The sequence below is a fragment of the Biomphalaria glabrata genome, unplaced genomic scaffold (assembly GCF_947242115.1).
Source record: "Biomphalaria glabrata unplaced genomic scaffold, xgBioGlab47.1 scaffold_22, whole genome shotgun sequence".
Lineage (NCBI taxonomy): Eukaryota > Metazoa > Mollusca > Gastropoda > Planorbidae > Biomphalaria > Biomphalaria glabrata.
Genome location: NW_026602927.1, coordinates 228480 through 250990, shown reverse-complemented (window position 1 = coordinate 250990; position 22511 = coordinate 228480). Strand labels below are relative to the sequence as shown.

The window sequence follows — 22511 nt, the reverse complement described above, 5'->3', positions numbered from 1 at the left end:
TCATAAAAAGGTTAATAATGAATCATAATGAAATATGTTTTTAAAATCATCAATGGTATATGCATATAATAAACACTTGAAAAAAATTGTAACAATATTGAAACTTTATTTACATAAGAAAAAACACTTACCAGTTTCCACCAATTATCCAACTGCAATAAGAGAATATAATTTTAGAAAACGATACAACATTTTTTGTTAAGACGCCAGCAAATCTGTTAACGCACATTTTGTAAAATATACATGTGTAGAAGAAAATGCTAACAGGAAAGAAATTTAAACAGAATTGTCTAAAAAATAGTGTTTTTTTTTAACATAAAACCATGTTGACTAAAAAACAAGGGCGGAACAATTTTGCGACCCACAATCACTTAAAGAGCAGAACTGTATATACAGATAATATCTATAAATATTTAAATATATATATATATATAAATACAATAGCAAAACTCTTAGTGTTAGCTATAAACTGTTTACTGTTACGTCACTTGTGTCCTCCGAACTTATCTGGTTGTCCTATTAATGCAGCAGCTGGCTGCGCTCCTGTGTAGAGGTCTTGCAACTCGAGTTGGCGCTCTAGCAGGTAGAGGGTCGCCGATGATTCAGTACTAGTGCAGTCTCAATCCAAAGTTCTGTGGCCTGTTGTGGGCACTGTAGGGCTGTTGGCCGGCTACCGTGGGCACAAATGTGCTGCGGGCAGGGCTGATCTGCCGTGGGCAGCGTCGTTAGCATTATAGGTTTAGTGAGTTGCGATGGGTAGTCAAGGTAGACATAGACACATGGTCTCAGCGGACATATTGTCTAATAGATGTGCGGTATCCAGAAGACACGTAATGCCTATTAGGCCTATAGCACCAAGTAAGTCGACAAGTAGCGATCTGCAGTGCTAAATAGTACAGAATAGGAAGACACCTGAGGGAGGCACCAGGTATTCCTCTAAAAGTAAGAATGAGTGATATAGTCCCTACTTGACTGTCAGCGAGATGGAGAAATGACCAAGTGTATCTATTCCGACTAGCTTATATAGATCCGGAAGAAATGGGCGGAAAATGGAGGGGTGAGAGATTAAAGATAATCTAATCTGGTTGAATCTTACTTGAGAATGGAATCGCACCTAGAAATGTCAAGAGGCGTGCTGACACGAATAATCTCCTTGATCAAAGAGAGACATGGGTAGTGGTGGAGAAAGAATGAAGTATGTAAGGAAGTGCGGGATTGCTAGGTTTGTTCAGGTGGTGTCAACAGTTAACGTCAGACATGCGGCGCCAATGACCAAAGTCCGTGATAAGACTATTTATCTTTCTCCGAGTCACGGGGAGATAAGCGAAATTTCGTGGCCTTGTTGTCGCCAAGGTGGTGGTCTTAGTTAAGCGAGAAGAGAAAAATGTGGGTTTTGGTGGTGAAATTGGTCCTAAGAGTAAGAAATAATTGGGATGAAATAAATAAATATTAATTAACGATGTGATAAAATTGAATGACTCTGTCAGCAAGCTTTGGCCTGTGACACTTTCGTGTTTTTTAAAGTAATAAACCTTGTTGTAATGCATTAGTGTTTTTTTACATAAAAAGTTCATCAATTTAAAGACCTTAACTCATGCGAGAAATTAGACAATTTTTTAGGGAGAGATTGGTCAGTTCTGCCAAACAAGAGAGGTTGATTATAGTACGACAGAACAACACATAGCTATAAGTGGTCTGCTTCGATAATAAAATTTCAAAATTTGGGTTCAATCTAGTTAGGCTTGATATTAAAATTCTCTTTTATGATTGTTTTTTTTATTAGAAGATTTGCAACCTTTCTAAAATTCTAGATGGAAAAAAAATTAAACTTTCTAATGATTTTTCTTAGTAGGAATGGATCTATAATTGATTGAGGTAATGCCATATTCGGAATTTCACAAACCTTATTATTTAAATGTATTTAAATTTAAATGTTTAACTTAAGTCGAATAAGTTTCCCATTATTTATACTGCTCTAAATTTGGAAATTTAGAAAAAATTAGCCCGGTTCAAAAAGACTAAGAATAAAACTGCTTTATTATTTGTATGAAAATTTCTTGTGATCATAAGGACTTTTTTCTCATATAAAGACCAATGAATATGAAGGATAATTTACAAGAGGAAATTGACAGTATGTTGATATTGGGTATAATAGGAACCACAGATTCATCGTATGACGCTCCTATTTTGGTTATTAAGAAACGTGATGGTACATAATGTCCATGCTTTGATTACCGCAAGTTGAACAATATTACACAAATAACAGTTGAATTTATTCCAGATAAGGGAGAGCTATTCAATAAGCTATAAAATGCAAAGTTTTTTACTTTAGTTCATTTGACTAAAGGGTATTGGCAAACACATATAAGTGAAGAATGTAAGGATTATACAGCTTTTAGAGTTCTGGGGAAACACTACATGTTTCATTACTTACCAATTGGTTTGAGTGGTGCACCTAAACATTTGAATAGGGTTTTGAAAAGTATTTTAAGGGATATTAAGAATGTGTTGTTCTATTTTGATAACATCTCTATATTTAGTGAATGTTGGGAGACTCATGTTAGGGATGTACACAATGTTTTCACTGTATTGAAAAGTCATGGATTTACTCTGAAACCATCTAAATTAGAGGTTGGCTTTACAAATATTAAATGTCTGGGACATAACGTTGGTCAGGGAGAAGTTAAAACCAGAAAGAAGGAATGTGCAGAAGATCTTAGAGTTTAAACCACCCAGTACAAAGAAGGAAGTGAGGTTCTTAATTGGGTTGGTTAATTACTATTCCAAATTTATACCTAGTTATTCTAATTTGTTCTTTCCATTCACAGAGTTATTGAAAAAAGGGAAATCTTTGAGGATTGATTGGAGTAACGAGTGTGTTATAGTACTGAAAAGAACACAGGCTTATTTGTGTGATTATGCTATTCTTAGATTGCACGATCCTTTTCTTCCATTTTTTTTTATCTTATATGATACAGACGTTACTTTAAAAAAAGAAGATGATTACGTCCTACGCGTAATGCATGGATGAAAAAAATGTATTTGCAGATGTATGCTCAAGACTTGTGTAATTTTTGGATAAATATGAGCAACCATGTACTTATGTTATATTAATTTTGATATTGATCATTTTAATAATGTACTTATGTAACTTGATGTAAACAGTTGTAACTTTAACTGTACTTTTTTACAGACAGATGCGTCAGATAAAGGTATTTCAAGTAAACATTAAGATGAGAGATGGTGTGTTACATTCAGTGAAGTTTGTCAGTAAGAAGTTGTAGCCACGTGAACAGAAATACTCTATCCTTAAGAGGGAAGGCCTGGCCTGTATGGTCGATCAAAAAGCTAGATCGATATTTAGCAGGAGTGAAGTTTCATCTACAGACTGATAACAAAACATTATCTTTTTATTAGAAACAGTAATTATGCTAATAAAAGAATAACTAGATGGTGCTTAGCACTTCAAAACTATTGTTTTGATTCTGTACATTTGAAAGGTGAACAAAATGTATTTGCAGATGTATGCTCAAGAGTAGTGTCATTTTTGGACAAATATGGGCAACCATGTACTTATTGTTATGACCCTGCCATGCACACCGCCATTAAAGATAGTGCAGAAAGTGCGCTCTATTAGTGATTAGACTAGGAAGGATGTTGACATTATTAGAAGGAAATAGAACGATTTCCGCCCGTCTAGAGCCGAGATGAAGATGATGTGCTCAAAAGGCTAATGTCCTATGTGTTTGTCATGTTTCCATGTTAATAAACATCTATACCTCGTTGAGTTGCCTCTCTTTAGTTATTACATTGTTATATTAATTTTGATATTGATCATTTTAATAATGTATAAATGTAACTTGATGTAAACAGTTGTAACTTTAACTGCAAATTTTTGAGGCAAACATTATATTGAAGTGTATACTTGAGAAATTTGTTTGGGGATCTTTGGTAAATATTTTTTCGTGATTTCTCAGTTGTTCTTTATCAGTAAGAGCTTGAGGTCTCTTATTGTATATGTTGGCATCGTTTTTGCAGTTTTAATCTCTTTGTCTTGATCATGGTGAAGTTTAGTTTTCTGTAGAATTGTCTTGCAGTTTTTGAGATAGCTGGAAATTTCTCAAAATTACCAGTTCGTTGAGGAGGGGGAATGTCGCAACTGTTGAATTAGTTGTATAGTAAAAATGTTCTCTATTTAATAGCACCGTTTTCATTTATACTGATGACGTAATTTGCACTATTTTATTTGTGTGCAGTAGGTGATCTCCCCTGGTTGCTTCGTCATAATTTTTTTATGACGAAGACTTTCGTCGTAGATCGTTTAGTGCATTCACGCCATGTTGCTAGACTTAAGCGGGCTCTATTCTGTTTAGCTCCTGAATTTTTCCTTGTGTCCGATATTGGATAGCCTTAGCGTTGGCCTTGGTAGATATTCTTAAAGGATTATCTTGACCCCTGTTTAAGGTGAGTTTTATTTCACATTGTATAGTTATATATTTTTTTATGTTTTATTTCATCGTATTCTTTTTTTTTTTTGTAATTAAATTAGAAGATTAGAAGAATATGTTCTTTATCTTTTTAAAGGGTCTCAGAGCCAGGTTTCAGTTTCAGTTTTAGCTCTGATGCTTCAAGTTTCATTTACGAGTTTGAGATTCCAGATTGGGGGTTGCTATATCCAGACCTGGTGGTACTTTGTGAATTTGTGAATTTTGATGCTACTTTGAACTTTTGGGTATTGATCGTCGGTTGACAGTATGTTGGCTGGAAGATAGTTCTACTTGTATTGCCAGTTGTTGTCTTGAAATATTGTTGTGAGCAATATTACTGAACCTTATAAGTTAAGGTGATTATTCTTGTTTTTAAATATTAATTAAGTATTTATGGGAATTTTACTATAAGTATTGAAGTTTCACACCATACTATATGCTATTATATTTCTTTATTATTATCAGTGATCATATATCATTTACATTGAACAATTATCATAAGATTAAATTCATAATCTTATTTAAATCATCATACAAATCTTTTATTTTTTTATGATAATTTGGGTGTGTATGATGTGATTGTCGGGCTGAACTTGGGCCTAAATATTACAAGTTAAAGTAATTATAACACATACACATATTATAATTCAAATTACGGTTTTAATACCTAGGCACATTAATACTACTTAGTAATTAATACAACAAAGTCCTGACACTGATCAACGAGTGGCGTTGATATAGAGTGATCGAGTAAGGTACGAACGACATGACTTAGTTACACTAGTGGATCCAGAACTTCGGAGTGGGGAGGGGCGATTTTTTTTCCAAACCTTAACCCTAACGCCCAGTAAACCCTAACCCTAAGCATAAACGCGCTTACATTGTATATATATATATATATCTTCACTGCAGAAACGCATTTTCCTGACATCTACAGCTCATTATTCATCCTATTAAGATTGGACCTTTTGAATAATGTTTTACTTGAAAAATATTCAAATATAATTTTACAGGCTCTTACTACATCGCAAATACAACCGATTTGTTCTTGAAAAGATAAGATACTTCACAGATTTAGATTAAGACATTGAGTAACGCCCCCGAAAAAACATCTATTCGAAAATATTTTTTTAATATCTCATTTATAAGTGATACATTTTGTTCAATAGACATTTTTGTAATTTGATTTGTTACAGAAGGAGGAGAAATTAAGTAAACCAATTAGATTTTACTCTAAATTTTTTGCATTTTTAGTATTCAAGCATAAATTGTGAGTTATTGTCCCAATTTGTTTTTTACAACACAAAAATATTAGTTTGAGTAAAGGTTGAAAAGATGACTAGGAAAATAATATTTGGGTTCAGAACTCATTTCAAATGTTTACTTTCATAATGAGAAATTTCCTATGAATTCTAAATTTTCCAAAACAAAGTCTTTCTTAAAATAACTAAGATAAATTCGTATGCAATTACATAAACTCTGTCGCCACATTTGACTTTTCTGTTTTAAAACGTCATGTTTTCGTCTGGAGAGGGCGGTAGAGTGAAAACGTTAACCCTCGCTCCTTTTTATAATTTCTGCTAATGATAACATTTGGCATTCAAGAATAGGGGGGTTGGGCGACTCATTCAATTTATAGCATACATAAATTATATTAGTGACACTTTTTTTTAATTTAGTAATTTCTTAACTAAACTTTAAAAGAAAAAAGTATTGGTTTGTCCGATGGATGGAAGGCAATCGCATGTATCGCCCCCCTCCCACCTGGAACAACCCTTTTTCATTTTATATTTACTTATGATAAAATCTGAGATCAGATCGTGTGTCCGACATAATATACTAATGGATTAAAACATCAATATATAGCTTATATTTATATAGATACTCAACTAATTTTGTTCATAAACTATTTCTCCATAAAAATAGGACCGCCCCCCCCCACTCAGAGGGCTAGAGTGGGGAGGGCAGCAAAAGCAATCGCCCCCCCCCTCCACCTCAGGAAATCGGATGAGATACCAGAAGTGTAGCAACATAATATAAAAATTATATTGTAATTCAACTAACTTTGTTCACAAACTATGATTTCTAATTAAAAGTAGGACCGCCCCCCCCCCATTCAAAGGGTTTAGGTTTGGTGGGCTGCAGATGTATTCGTCCCCCCCCACCCAATCGGCTAACAGGGGAACGGCATAATATAAATATCGGTTAAAATATCAATAACAAGTTTTAATTATATAGATATTTCATTGATTCCGTTGACAAGCTGTGATTTCTACAATTAAATTGCACCCCCCCACTCGAAAGTTTATGGTTGGGGGGGCGGGATCGATGCCATCGCCACCTCCCCATCCCACCAAATCGACGAACATACTAAATGGGGACGAAATAATCTAAAAATAGGTTAAAATATAAATAATTAATATATATTATTAACATAACTAATAAATTCGTATACAAATTGTGTGATTTCTTTACTAAAAGTCGTCCGCTCCCCCCACCCCTTTGTGGGAGAATCGGCCGAGAGGGGGGGCGATCGCCCCTACCGCCCCCCATAGATCCGCCAGTGCTTAGTTATGATGGAGCGTGTGGCTGTTGTCTTCCAAGGTCAATAATATTTATAGATTAGTTAAATTTTCAACAAAAAAAAAAAAGATAGGTTATGAACTTAGTTTTTATCAAAATGAGGTTATCTACTTGTAGCAGCAAGCTAATCTTATTAAATTTACGAATTAGGTCGGCTCAATAAATAATGATTTCCGCTTGATTATTATTTTATTTTAAATTTAGATCTTAAGCATCCAAGAACACCTAAACAGTGTTAAACCATTTTTTTTTTAACTAATGACTTTTAACAACCATCGTAGGCTATATCGGTGTGAAGAAGCAATGGATAAAAGAAGTGTCGACAGTTTCTCATTGATTTCTTGATGCATACAAAAACGAATTTTCCAAGAATAATGATTCATTTACCAAGCAATTTTCACTTGACCAGATTTATAGTGAAATATGGTGTTTGCTCCTTTCAGTGTTATAACTCATTTCACCAATACGCCTTTGAATTGTTATGTTGCTTATAGGATTAGTTTTATATTATCAGATGAAGGTTTGTGTAGAACAACTCTTTAATCTTCTTCAATTGATAGCAAATTCAATGTTTGTCTATAGCATGTGATGTTCCAGATTTCGCTACAGGTAGTGAAAGTGTTAGACGCTCGCAAATAGTCACATCTTAAAATGTTAAAAAAAAGACTCTGCGTGGGTCTACAATGAACTATTTAAATGTTCAAAGGTGTTTCAAATCTTCGTTGCCTTATAATTTTATTAAAGTATCATCGTCTTAAATGATCCTCTAGCTTTAATGGTTTCATTGCTTAAAACTGTATTGCATAACTTGCACATCTGTAACGGAGGAAGGAATGAAACACCGTGCTATGTGAATTTGTTATTGGATTATGTTTACTATTAGTTCCATGTATACACAACTAAAATATTTTAATATAATATTAAAATTGATACTTTTTTTAATTCACTCAAGTTTGAAATTCAAAGGATCCAGTAATAATAATAATAGGAAATGTAATTTATATAAACAATATTCTTAAATGAGATCCAATATCTTAGATCCCCTTTAACATCTCATTGACCCCAAATTATTTTTTTACTCTCGTAGACCCCTTGAAAGTCGCCGTAGACCCCTAAAGGTCAACTAAAACAATTTTGGGAATCACTGATCTAAAATAACGCAGTGACAAAAAAACAATATATATATATATATATATATATATATATATATATATATATATATATATATATATATATATATATATATATATTTAATTCTAATGTTTATTATAATAAAAAATTTAAAAAAAGGGTAGTAAGCTAGTTACAAACATAGTAAGTATATTAAAAATGAAAAATGCATTTACCTTTTTAGACTGTACATTCCTCTGCACCTAAAAATGGAGTATAATTCAATTTTCAGAACGATAAATAAAATTTATTTTAAAAAAAAATATTGCGTTTGTTTAAAAAGAAATGGATACATTCAAATAATGTGAAAATAATGTTTTTGCTTTCATATGCTTAGCTGCTAAAGCACATTCTTGTAAGATCATGCATGTGTAGAAACATTGCAAAAGGAAAAAACAAGCTAAACTATGTTAAGGTATAAATCAAGGAAAATTACGTTTGGCGAGTTACAGAATTTTTGTTTTGGCGGCCCAATGATGCCTAAAAAAGATAGATTAAATTAACAGACTCTCTCTCTCTATATATAAATTCACCAATTAAAAAAAATACTTTTAAATATCTTTTAATTTTTAAACCTCTGTATATATTTTTTTATTAAGCATTATATTATTGATTCTGATTGATAAAGAAGCTAAAAGAAGTAAGTTATGACATTCTCTATAGTTTTAAGGACTGATTGTAGCCACTAGAGGAGGTTTTCGCCGTACTTTGGCTAATTTAAAGCTTGGCATTTCTAATATTGTCAGAATTCGGGATGCATAATTTCATTTTATGTGAATTCAGCAATAAAAATATTTATAAAAAAAAAAAGCTAAATTTACAGCTAAACCGAAAAATATAGATACCAACATTCAATGAATTAAAAGGGACTATTCAAGGATTTAAAAGAAAGTCATGGCAGTGAGATTAATGTTTGTATGTAAACACTCTAAGTTATTTAATAATTTTGTGTATAATGTGGATAGCTGCCTGGTCGTGCATGGCTGCCAGGTCGTTCGGACTTATCGATGGTCCCGGGTTCAATCCCTGCCCGCTCCCATCCCCCGTCGTCCTGAGGGAGGTTTGGACTAGGAAGTAATTATCTTCAACTCTGAAAGAACAATATTAGAAATGTCTGACTTTAAATTAGCCAAATTAAGGCGGAGGTCTTTAATTCTTGGCTACATCTAGTCTATTTCTTTGCTTACTCATTACATTTGTTACAATTCTAATTAAAACCATGTATGTAGATGGAAAAGCTAAAAATAGTTTGTTTTTCTATCACACTTTTGAAATTATATAATACAAACGTTACTTCAAAAAAGAAGATCAGTTGTGCCTGCTATGCTAACATTTTTTTTTTACTGAAGGCATAATTTTGTAAATCTATTTTTGTCTTACAATTCAATGGACCTCATTCACTAACCGTAAACAAACAACATTTAGTCACGTGATCATATTGTTAAAACAACGAAAAAAAAGTGTCACGTGACAGTCACTGTGTATTAAAATTAGATTGTAATTTGTATAGAAGAGATAGAGAACCACGTGGCAAAATGTTGTTTGTCTCATATTTCGCATTAAGCTACCTAACCACATTTTAAAATAATATTTCAAAAAGTCTATTTGCGTCACAGATATGTTGTTTTACAATTTAATTTCATTTAATCAATTTTGAAACAACATTTAATCAATTTTAAAACAACATTTAATCAATTTTGAAATAACATTATTATACTTTTTTTGGAAATAAAAAAGCTATGTATTTTATAATAGGCAACTAAAACATATTGTTACGATTCTCTCATAATCAGGCATTCTGTAAACACTGCTAAACACAATACATTAACATAAGAACCTGACAACAAGAGTTCCAACAAAATCTGACACTTTTATGAATAAATAGATAAAAGCCAATACGACACAATTGGCACTACATCAACACTGCTATTCTGTACATCACCGTACTAAACCTAATAAACTCTACTGTCTCTCTTCCTGGACTCGTTCGTTTACTTCAGGACTCCAGGAGGACCAACTTCATGGCAGACTAAGAGTCCGGTCTCCTCCATGTCCTGTGTTCAACCCCGCTTTCTTACACACTGTGTCTCTGGTCCACGCAGGTTTATGATTAGATGACCATAACATTCGTCATATTTGCGTGCAAAGTTCATACCAGTACTGTCCCTTGTCTATCGACATCCCTTGACCCATGTGGTTGGACTGAGTCGTGTGTGTCAGTAGGCCGCACACATAATAACCCTTTTGCGCCGCCAATAGAGTTATAACAATATAATGCTTTTCGTTTTTTTTTTTTTAAATATTGTTTTAATAATAGAAATGTCTTTAATTGTTAATAAATATTCTTAAATTAATTTTGGACATTACTATATAGGTTCGTGCTGGGACAAGTCCTAAAAGGCCTGTCTAGTCTGGGAGTGTATGAGGCACCCTGACCGCACTTCCCCGTGGTTAAGGCTGTCCAGGCCTGAGCAAGCTGTTATAGCATAGTGCAGGACAGGCCACTGTTCTATTGGCTTATATTTCTCACGGCTATGGCCAAATTTCGATTCACGGTGCCCCCGCGGCGGGGAAGAAGAGGAAATCGTGTCTCATATTCTGTTTGACTGCCCCAGACTTGCTGATCTCCGGCTCGATAGGTCTGGGAAACTAAAATTTCTCGACCAGTATGGTGACATGTATGCACTACGCAAAACAGCAGGGTTTTTGTCCAGAGGTTTTGCAAGAGAGGATTTAAACTTCTCAAGCCCTTACTCAAATAGAGTTTGATGATGATGATAAGTTCGTGAAGCTGATTTTCGTTTTATGACCTCATTTTTTTATTTTTAGGAGATACTTTTAACGTTCTCTTTTTATTGTTTTTAGAAATGCAAAATAATTAAACTATTCTATTTGAACGTTTGCTTATGCGTTATTTAAATTAACTTTTACATATCAATATATTACATACGTAGATAAAATAAATTATAATCTAAAAAGCGTATTACCTAGTTTGTATTACAAATCATAAATTAAGAACTAAAGACAATAGATACCCTCTGATTGCAGCAACATTGTAATTTAATTTAATTAAAGAAAAAGGGGATTTCCAGACTCAATTTCTAACGTTGTTTCTGTTCTTAAATTAGAAGCAAGCTTTTATTTGTAAATATGTAGTTGGCCAGCGTTATTAAGAAATTTGTTATTTGTTTAAGTGTGTCTTAATGTTCTTTTTTCATAACTATGTCCACTTTTACGCCCTTAAAGCTTCTCTAAAGGCGTTCAGCATAGACCCAGTCACCTGGGAGACAGAGGCACATGACATAGTATCATGGCGTCGTGCTGTTAAACCTGGTGCACAGGTTGCAGAGGACAGGAGAACAGTGCTAGCAGAAGAAAAGCGCCAGAGAATAAAAACAAGGCCAATGACACTAGCACCAGCTGGAATAAACTGCCCAGTGTGCAGCCAAACATTCCGGGCTCACATAAATCTCACCAGCTACATGAAGAGGCACAAAAGCCCTCAGCCCCCTGGATGACAAAGTGGTCATTATCGAACCACGATGGACGAAATATAAATGTGCAGTACAATTCACGACGTTTTGTTAATAAATGTATGTCTTTCAATATTATAACAAATAAGTCTATGATATTTTAAAATATGATATGGAAATTGTAGTTATTTCAATATTTATAATAATTTCTATTTGTAGATCTATAAATCTTTCAAATATAACACATAATATATACATGTAGCTTTTATAGTTGTTTTTTAATGCACATTTTTATGTTTTAAACTACCTATTCTAAAATTAGCTAACAAGAAAAAATGAAACATTCACCACAGGTAAATAAAATCAAAACATTACTTGACAACTTTAAAATAAATTAACCGTGCAGTTTGTTTGTACTTTTATATTTTACGTTAATTTCATCTCTAGGAATCTTCTAGTTTCTCTTTAAATGTAGTTTTAAAGCAATTATAAAAATTGTACGTTTTAAAAAAATAATCTATATAAACATGGAAAAACTTACTGTATTTTGTTTATCATTGTCTTCAATACTCTAGAATCAGAAATAAAAATATACCGTTGATATAAATACCAGTAAACAAAAATAATAATCAAAGTATCTTATTTTCCAGATTGGATAAACAATTTCTACCCAATAAACATAATGAATATACTAGCTGCATATTACCACGATATGGCGGGTCTAAAGTTGCATATCAATCATCTCTTTTATCTAGTGCATTGGAAGTAATCAATGTTATAGGGAGAGCTAATTCGCGAATGAAAAATGTTGGCATCTTAATACATGTTCTTATAGGCATAAACAATGAAATTAAAAGGACATGTCAATAAAAATAGCAATTCTCGAAGTAGGCAGATTGACAATAACGTCGTAGAACTATTTATTTTAGTGACATGTGTTAGAAATGTATGACTTCTTTCAAACTTCTCTGGGCTTGTGTGTATATAAATATAACGTTTCGCCGTGTCCAATCGGAATCGCTATGTCATCCGAGCTATTCGGTCTTCAACTTGTGCTAGAACTGATTTACAATAAAGCTGAAGAGTTATGAATTATTTATTAGTACATAACTATTCTACATTTTGTATGTTGATGAATAAAATATCTTTGCAAAGATCTTGCATCTTGTAATTAAATCTAGTCTTGACGAATAAAATGATCCTGAGATCTACTCGAGACTCATGACTTCTCTGAACATAAGTGCATATGAATGTGACCTTTAGGTCTTGTCACCTGTAAACATGCTTATTCAATCTATATCCATGAATATCAAATAATTTCATATTGTCGTGCATCTTTTTCTTATAAGGTATTTATTTTGTTGTAGGGCTACTTTACACATTGGTTTATGTTAGTAACCAAGGAACAATTATGCGCATTTTTTTAAAGGTTTGCCAAATGGTTTTGATTTTCATAACATTATTTCTGCACACAAAGAAAGTTTAAGTTCGGATTTTACATTTTATCAGATCAGGGGAAAGTTTTAATTAGCGACAAGTGACGTGACAGATCTTTAAAAAATAAGAACGCTCTAAGTGACGCTAAAAGGAAGATGCTTCTTGTAGAGTAGTAGACTTGAGTACGACATAATTGACATCGGACGATTCCCTTCTTGAGTATTAAACATATTTGTAGAACAACATATCAGCGTCGACTACATATTTGATTGTTTCGGCCTTTCGCCTGTGTTACTGAAGTAGTTGAGTTCAGCGTTACTTCCAGTCAGATCTACACTAGACAGATTGCCAACAATCAACACCGCGCGGAGGCCTTAACAATATATATATATATAATCAATACCATTTGACCAATCTAATTAAAACTTTGCATAAATGCTCCTCGATATCACAACGCGTTTCAGCCAGATGATACAATATAATAGTGGATGTTACAATAATATTATGTTGTCATACAAAGCGTTTCTGATATGTAATTTTGCAAAGAAATCCTCTCTTTTTGATAATTCTGAATACTCAAATAATATGGTGATGTCAAAGATACGTATTTTAAATATAAAATTAATACTGAAATCCTTTTAAAATAAATACTAAATGATTTATTTTAGAAATTGAAATCGATAAGATGATATACGCTCTTCATAAATGTACAATACAATGTAATTTAAATACATTTTCTACAGTGGCTATCTCTCCTAAAATTAAGTAAGTAAGTTCAGAGTGTCACACCCCCTCGTTGTGATGTCCATAAGGTTCGAGATAAAACAAATCCCTTTTATGAACCTCTTGACCAAGGAAATAATTTTATCCCGTAGCCAAGTTGAGGGATTGACTCTTCAACGACCTTATATCTGAATGCCCTATACAACTAGATGATCATTTAATCACATCCATATTTTGTCATGTTTCACAGTACCTAAATGCGAGGTCGGAGGCCGAACCCACGGGAGGGGCAAACAATATATATCTATAATGGGATATTGCGTTCCATGAGAGAGTTATCACGGCCTGTATGATCCCCGCTGGAAAAAGGTGCAATAGGCTGTGGACTGGGTAGCAATCCTTTCTTACATCCTCATCACGTGCAAGTAGGTCAACACTCGTTAGAGCAGCGGATATAAACCTTTTTAGCTCGGCGACCCCTTTTCACTATTCCCAACTATGCGGCGACCCCTACAATAAAATTATTTTCGTTTTTTATATCAATAAGTTTGTGTTAATGGCCTAAAACTTCATTTCAACGTGAATGTATTACTAAAATGTTATGTTTAATTTCAAAGCAAGATGTAATTGCCGTATAGTCTCAAAATAGATTTCTTCATATAATAAAATTCCAAATAAATACAACTGGCATGCATTCTTTAACTTTTCTATGATGTATCCTCCGTAATAATGTTCCATACGTGTGTGACCATTTGAAAAAGTATGCAGGAGCATGGATAGTGATCTGGGTAATAGTAAACTCTATTGCTACAATTGTTGCGATTGTTTGCCATTGTTTCTGTTTCACCAGATAAGGAATTCTTTAAGCAGTCTTTGCAAGATCACAAAGAATGTCTTCAGCATCAAGTATTTGTCTGTATTTAGCTCTACTTGAGAACTAACTTGCTGGAAGACCCAAGTTACTTAAAATTATATTATAGAAAATGAAAGAGAAGAGGGCAATACAAACAAATCGGACCACCAAATCCAGATTTGTGTTACTGACATTAAAATGAAATTAATTTTTGCTACATATCTATTAATGAGTTCATTAAACTCTTTCTGTCTCCGGAACATCTTGAACTTTGACTGTGAATGGACTTCTGGCAAGTGCAAGCTGTGTCATATTTGGAAAGTGTGATGGCATTTCGTCCTCAAGCATTTACAAAAGTTCTTTCACTAATTATCATTTTATTTCTTTATAAGGTTCAATGTCATTTTTTTTCTCATAGAGATTAGTTACTACTGGCAACATGGAAATATTATTTTCGTGACAGGTTGGTTTGTCAATGTATGCTTTCATTCTGAAGGATCAGATTATTTCCAAACAACTCGATGCATGTTGCTTTTGGTACCCGTAGTGAAGTTTTTCATTCCTTCTTGTAATTCTTGTAGCTGTGTCTTCGTTACTAATATTCTTCTTTTTTTGTGAGCTCAGATGATTTTGGTAACTCATTCATTAGTTAAAATCTAGACCGTCATACTGGCAAGCTTCCATTACCATATTTACAAATATCTCGATTAGATTAGTTTTTAATAAGATTTTTTACTTTTCCCAAAAATGAATCATTTTTCTGTTATACATCTCGTGTCGTAGTCCATTCAATTGGTTAAGAGAAAGTCGTCTTTTAGATCGTCATCTTTTCAATACCTAAACATACTTATACATAACTTGCAATCCATGTCTGCAAAGCTCAGATGTTGAATATTAATAGATTATTAATGCAGTTATTTAGATTACATATATTCTCATTATAAAGCTTCGTTACAAATGATGCACATGAATTTATCAATTCCCGCTCATACTGTTACGTAAAAACAAAACCGTAAATAAATCAACGTAATTTGTTTTGTTCTTAATGTTTAATTTCCATGAGTTCTCCCCTGATAAATATATTTCATTTTAATAACATGGACTATTTCAACGAGAACATATCATTAACTAGAATCTCTTGTCACTTTCGTCAGGATGTTACCATACAAACAATAACTACTATACCGCAATGTTGTGCTACGCGTAATTAATTAAACTTGTAAAACAATATGTATGCTGCTATAATTATCTTGTTAGAGATCACTCTGATTTAGTTGTCTATTCTTTAATATCTGTCGCACCTATTGAATTAGTTGCATTGTAAAAATGTTCATATTCTAATAGCGCCGATTTTATCAATAGACGATGACGTCATTTGCGCTATTTTCTTTTTCTTGTGTAGAGTTAATAGATGATCTCCCATTGCTACTGCGTCATAATTTCTTATAACATAAAATTATTACGTAGTAAGGCTTTCGTAGTTAATCATCTGTTTCATTCTCTCCATCTTGTGCTTTAGAGCCAAGTTGTATTCTGTGATCTCTTGAATTTCTCCTTGGATCTGATAACGGATAACCTTATCATTGTTCCTTGGCTGATATTCTAAAAGGATTATCTTGACCCCTCTTTAGGGTCTCAGTCTCAGGTTTCAGTATTGATATCTCAGCTTTAGATTGCAGGACTGAGGTTTTCATCTCAGTTAGTATGTCTGAAGTTTCACGTTTGTTTTACGAGTCTGAAATACAAGATTCAAGAATGCGGGTTGCTGTGTTCAGACCTGGTAATATAGTTTGAAGTTGTGAAGTTTTGTTGCTACTTTGAACTCTGATGTTAATTGTTAGTGAGCAGTATCTTGAATAGAAGATAAACATCAATATGGACTTGTCATAAAGTTGATGTCTTGAAAGATTGTTTGGACATTCTTATTGAATCTTATAAGTTAAGGTGAATATGTTTGTTTTATAAATACTATTTAAGTATTATAATCATATTACAACTATTGAATTTTTCACATGATATTATATATGTAGTTATATTGTGCTTATCATTATCATTGATCAGATGTCATTGTCATTGTAAATACATCATTAGATTAAATTCATATTTTTTAAAAAAATCATTATACATATCGTTTATTAGTTTATACACCACTGGGTATGTATGGTGTGACTGTCGGGCTAAACTTTGGGACCAAAAATAACAAGATATAAAATAAATATAATACACATATAGTAATTCAAATAAATTAATTTAATAATTACATACATTAATACAATTGTAATATTCAATAATATAAATAATCTATAGACCTGACAATATCAACAACAACAAAATATGAACTTCCAATGGAAAACTTTGTATAGTGTCAAGTTTTACAAGATAGAAAAGAGTCGACGGTCTTAGGCAACCCCGGCAAATTGTCATTCGAACCACAAGGGTACGCGACTGATAGGTTGAGTACCGTTGCGTTAGAACACGACTGCAGGCTCTGCTTGCTCTCGTTCTTAGCTTTTCCGCTTCCCAGGGCTGACGCTTCTACGGAGGCGACGGGAGCATTCCCCTTCCCCCTCAAATCTTCCCCCAAAATGTTTTTTAGTTCTTTTTGTTGCAAAATAACAGTGAACATATTACCTTCCTTCATTTATAATTGTTACTGAAATGTAAAGAGTGTCAAATCTATTTTAAAATGAAATTGTTTCTGACACTTCATTCATGAGTTATTAAATAGAGTTAGAAGTAATATTTTTTTTTAAGATTAGAAACAGATTAAACATCAACTGGACATGTGTCCTTAGTAGACTTTTAAAGCATTCCTAACGGCAACAGTTTAAAACTATACTGCTATTTCTGCTCTGTCGACGAATAATAGGTACAATTGTATCTTTACTATTATTATTATTATTATAATTAAGCTTTACATTTAAAAGTATACAAGAACTTTTCAGGATTTCAAACTTCGAAACTTATAAATTTAACCACCTAGACATGCATTCGACAAGAAGCAGTTGAAGGTTCATTAAAAAATTAGTAGAGATTCTTTGAATTCCCATCGGTATGCCATTTTGAATTATAAAACTCCAGCACTCTCCCAGTTTTAGTTTCTTTAAGATTAACTTTTGTTGCATTAAGATGTATTCTATATTGTATTTCTGTTAAAACATCTTGTCAATTAGGCTCATTATAAAAAAGATCTCCAGCATTAAACTCTTGCTCTCTACTTGAATAGTGTGTCCGACATACTTAGATTAGTAATGTGACATTATCATACTGATAAAACTTATTTTTCTGTTGACAATAGGTATCTTAACATGTAAATAACAGTAATCAAACGTTTGTTAACAAATATTCTTTATTTTCTTACCAGTTTTATTTCTCTTTTTCTTTTGCAGGAGTCACAAACTAGATCTTTAAAAATGAAAATAGAAAAAAAGTAAAAAAAAAAAAAAAAGTAAAAAAAAAGAACAATCAATGTTCTTTGTTTTATTTTTATAATATTTTTATTATTATTTTTTTTTTAATAAAATAGCGTTTTGTTTTAATTTTTGTAAATGAAATGTTATTAATTAATTACTTTTTTGTGACGTTACGGTTTTTCTCACCCCTTCTTTTTAAAAGAATGAAAAAAGTTTTTTTCAAAAGGTCTTAATACAAGACAAATACACACACACACACACACACATCTTTGTTTTATTTTAATGTGCAAGAACATATGTAAGAAATATTCTCCTTAACTAGTCAACCCACGGCGTAGCATACGCCGCTATTTTGCAGGGCCGGCATTAGGCCACTGCAACCTATGTGACCTCATTGGGCCCCGCACTTTCATAGAACCCGCGCTAATTTCTAGGTGTAAATTATTAAATTAAACCATTTTGAAATTTATAACTGATTTCCTGCGACCTGATTTACCAGGAGCTCCTGGAAATCTTATGATATTCCAAAATTTACGAAATCTCATGAAATCATTAAAATATTTTGAAAACTCATACAAATCTCCAGAAATATATAGACAAAAATTAAAATTGCCATTTCGGGGTATTATTCAATATGGAAAACGCCAATTCTACGCGCGATAAAAAAAATGCATTTTGCAATACCCGTAAGTGTGGCATTTGGTGAAAGACAGCTCAAACAAATGAATAATTACTTGAGGTCAACAATTCTCGTAGATAGATTGAAACATTTGGTCATTCTTTCTATTGAACGTTGGAAATATAATTTTTATGATACATTGTATGACTACACTACACGCAAGGGGAAGTATGGGTAAGGCTACGGATAATAAGTGAAAATTAAGAGTTTGTATAAGAAAATAAATTAGTTTTTGCATTTTATTTATTCTTTACTACCTACAGAATTATTTTACGAGCCTTGCTTCTTTTATATTGAAGTTGTGGTTTTTAGCTCTAAACCCCGCTGGAGGGGGTTTTAAACACAAAACACATCTTGGCTACGCTCATAGAATCTGGTGACTGATGAAAGTCTTACATTGAGAAGTGGTTTTAAGGTTTTAAAATCAAAATCTTCCTTAGCTATGCACTTGGAATTTGGGGATTGTCTTTCCATTTTTATTTTTTTTGGTTTTGTATTCTTTTATAGAAGAGGGAGATTAAACTTCAAAACCTCCTTGTCTGCGCTGGGGCAAGTATTGGTTTAGTATAATAATCTCACCTAAAATAAACAAAATCAAATCGAAAAATCAATCACTAAATTCCGAACGCTCCCCCTGCGAAGGGAAATTCATTTTGGAGGGGGGGTGCTTCGATGATTTAGTAACGTAATTTTATAACAGTCTTTACCACTTTATTCTTTTTTAACATGTACCATTTTATCTGGGGAAATGTGAACTGCTCATCAAATTGTTGAAACTTCAATCATTTGACGAATTTTGCGAAGCTATCCAAAAAGAGCTTATGTCCATTGTTAATGACTGCTGATGGGATGCCATATTAAGCGAAATGGGCTTTTAGTATTCTTATGGCCGTTTCTGCCCATGTATTTTCTAGGTGATCAACTTCGCAGTAGTTATTGTAGTAGTCGACACAAAGATTGTCTTTTTGTCCAAATTAAATAGATCAACATTTGTATTTTGCCAACGTTGAATAATTGTGATTATAAGTAGAAGTATTTCTCGGTTTACTATTTAAATCAACGTAATCTTTCGGCCAGATACATTTCTTTTTCCATTTTATAATCTATTGTTATATCATAGTCTCTTGTGCGCAGCGATTCATAAAATACGAGAACACATACATCTAACCACAATAGAACCCAGATAAATTTGGATTGATTTACACCGTTCTACCTAAATTTAACTTTAACATTAAGAGATTTGCATTAGTTAAATGTACGTTTATATATTTTACATTCGTTCATACACAAACACTAACTCCTATGTTACACGGATTAGTATAAATGCTGTTAAACTACTACCCTACCTAATATAAATGTAGACTTCGATTTACAAAGATTTATTTGTTTAAATTAAGTAGAATACATCTAATTTCACGAAACAAATTTGATTTATCAGCTTGAAGGTGAATCAAAGGGCACAATAAGCTTATCAATTAAGCTTATAGATTAAATATTTTATGTTAGCATCTCAACCTTTTGCCGTGTCCAATCGTGTGTTTACTTTGCGCATGTGGGCGCGATATTCTAAACGGGGCATATTAAATGTACGTCAAGACTGCTAAAGACGAGGTTAATGTCAAATGCAGATAAAATGCTTTTGAAACACAAATTTGAAGGTTAATTTTATTAAATAATGAAATGAATGGACTATATTGTGTATGTTTTTGTGTTAAAGTACAAATAAAATCTTTTCAAAAAGTAGGTTTTAGAATAAGATCGATATTTAGACTTCGCGAGATTTTTGCTCTGAGCATGCGTTACCTTACGGTCTTGTCTCATCTAAACATATGACATAACTCTATGAAATTGTTATACTTTCGTACAGTTAAGCAACAGTATTTTGAGTACCTTATCTCTTTCAGCCTGTTTTGCCAGTATACTGGCAAAACAGCTATACCTCATAGCCTGGTTTGCCAGTATACTGGCTTTTGGGGGGTGGCTTCTAAAATTAGTCCGTTTCTTGTAGTTAGAGTTTTTAAAGTTATTTCTAAAAACAAAAATAGTAAAAAGAAACGAAACCTTCCTTTTTTAAGCGTCTTTATGCAATAACCTGGATTGTTTTTTTGTTTTAATATTATTTTAATTAGTGTGTTGCTTAGCAAACAAAAACAAACATGGATGCTATGCCTGGATGCAGTAGTGTTAGTGGTAGGCCTAAAAGATTGACGGTAGCACAAGCTACTCAATTGTTTTTAGCTTTAGAAAGTTCTAGTGATAGTGATAGTGAAGATGATTCCACATATTTGCCAGAAAATCATGGTGTAGATGATAACATTGTGAAGAAGAAAAGAGCTAGACATGATGATACTGTGGTTGACTCAGATTCTGACAGTGATAGTGGCAGTGAAGCTAACAATGATGGGACTGGTATTATTGCTACAATTCCAGAACCAGATGATTTTAGACCTAGAACTAGTGGTAATAATGATGGGTGGCAATGGGAGAGGGTTGCTGACAATTGTCCTGTCAGTACTGCCAATACATTTAGAATGTCCCAGCCTTCTAAAAGTGGAGTCAATTCTGAGTTAGATTTGACAAGAGATTCTACACCATTTGATGTTTTTACCAGGCTAGTAGATGGTTGTATCATGACCTTTTTAGTTGATAGCATTAATGATTATGCTAAAATTGTGATTCAAAAACACAATCCTCCTACTGTCAGGTCCACTTTTAATAATTGGACAGACACAAATGTTGCAGAAATGTACAAGTTTCTCGCAGTTTTTATTTCGATAGGTCTACAAAACAAAAAGTCTGTCAGGGACTTTTGGTCTAATAAAGACATATATTATCAGCCATGGTTTAATACCATGTTTACAAGAGCTAGATTTGAACTCTTGTTCTTTAGCATGATGCATGTAGGTGAAGCGGTCTCGGTCGGTAAGGATAAAGTTGAACCCTTCGTAAAGATGATGTGTTCAAATTTTCAAAAGGCATTTTATCCTTTTGAGGAGGTTGCTATTGATGAGATGGTGATAGGATTTAAAGGCAGGTTTGGACCATTACAGTACAACCCTAGTAAGCCTGAAAAGCACCACATAAAAAATTATGGCCTGTGTGATAGCAGTACAGGTTATGTAATAAATCTTATTACTTATTATGGAAGTGACACTACTTACTCAGACTCATCAAAGAGTATTACCAGCCATGCAGTCAAAATATTTGATACCCTTCTACAACCACTTCAAAGTGGGCATCATATTTTTGCTGATAGATATTATACATCAACAGATCTCTTGGAATATCTAACTCAGAAAAGATTTTATTATACTGGGACAGTCAACTTGGCTAGGAAAAATTTCCCTGCCGAGCTCAAGAAGCAAAAGCTGCGTCACAGAGAAACTCAATTTTACAAGTCTGTGGGCAGTATAGATGCTCTTTGTGTGGCATGGCAGGATAAGAAAGCTAAAAAGCCTTGCATTATGGTGTCCACAAAATCAACCAATCGCATCATTAATGTGCAACAGAAGCGCAGTGTTGTCGAGAAGCCAGAAATGGTTCACGACTACAATATGATGATGAATGGTTGCGACAGGGCAGACCAAATGCTCTCTTATTATTCTGTGCATTCTAGAAAAAGCATGAAATGGTGGAAGAAAGTCTTTTTCTGGATATTAGAAATTGCACAGATTAATGCCCTCATCATTTATA

At 33.1% G+C, this 22511-nt stretch overlaps 1 protein-coding gene across 1 annotated transcript in view; it reads right to left on the bottom strand.

Moving 5' to 3' along the window:
- LOC106062552 (uncharacterized) overlaps positions 1-22511 on the bottom strand; it is a gene marked incomplete at its 3' end in the record, with an annotated part of 113096 nt that overhangs the window by 45039 nt on the left and 45546 nt on the right. The window contains exons 13-16 of the mRNA XM_056017935.1: positions 18088-18131; positions 12255-12284; positions 8417-8443; positions 132-152 (exon numbers count right to left, since the gene is read on the bottom strand). Of these exons, the coding sequence (XP_055873910.1) occupies positions 132-152; positions 8417-8443; positions 12255-12284; positions 18088-18131 (122 nt within the window). The remainder of the gene's footprint in view (positions 1-131; positions 153-8416; positions 8444-12254; positions 12285-18087; positions 18132-22511) is intronic.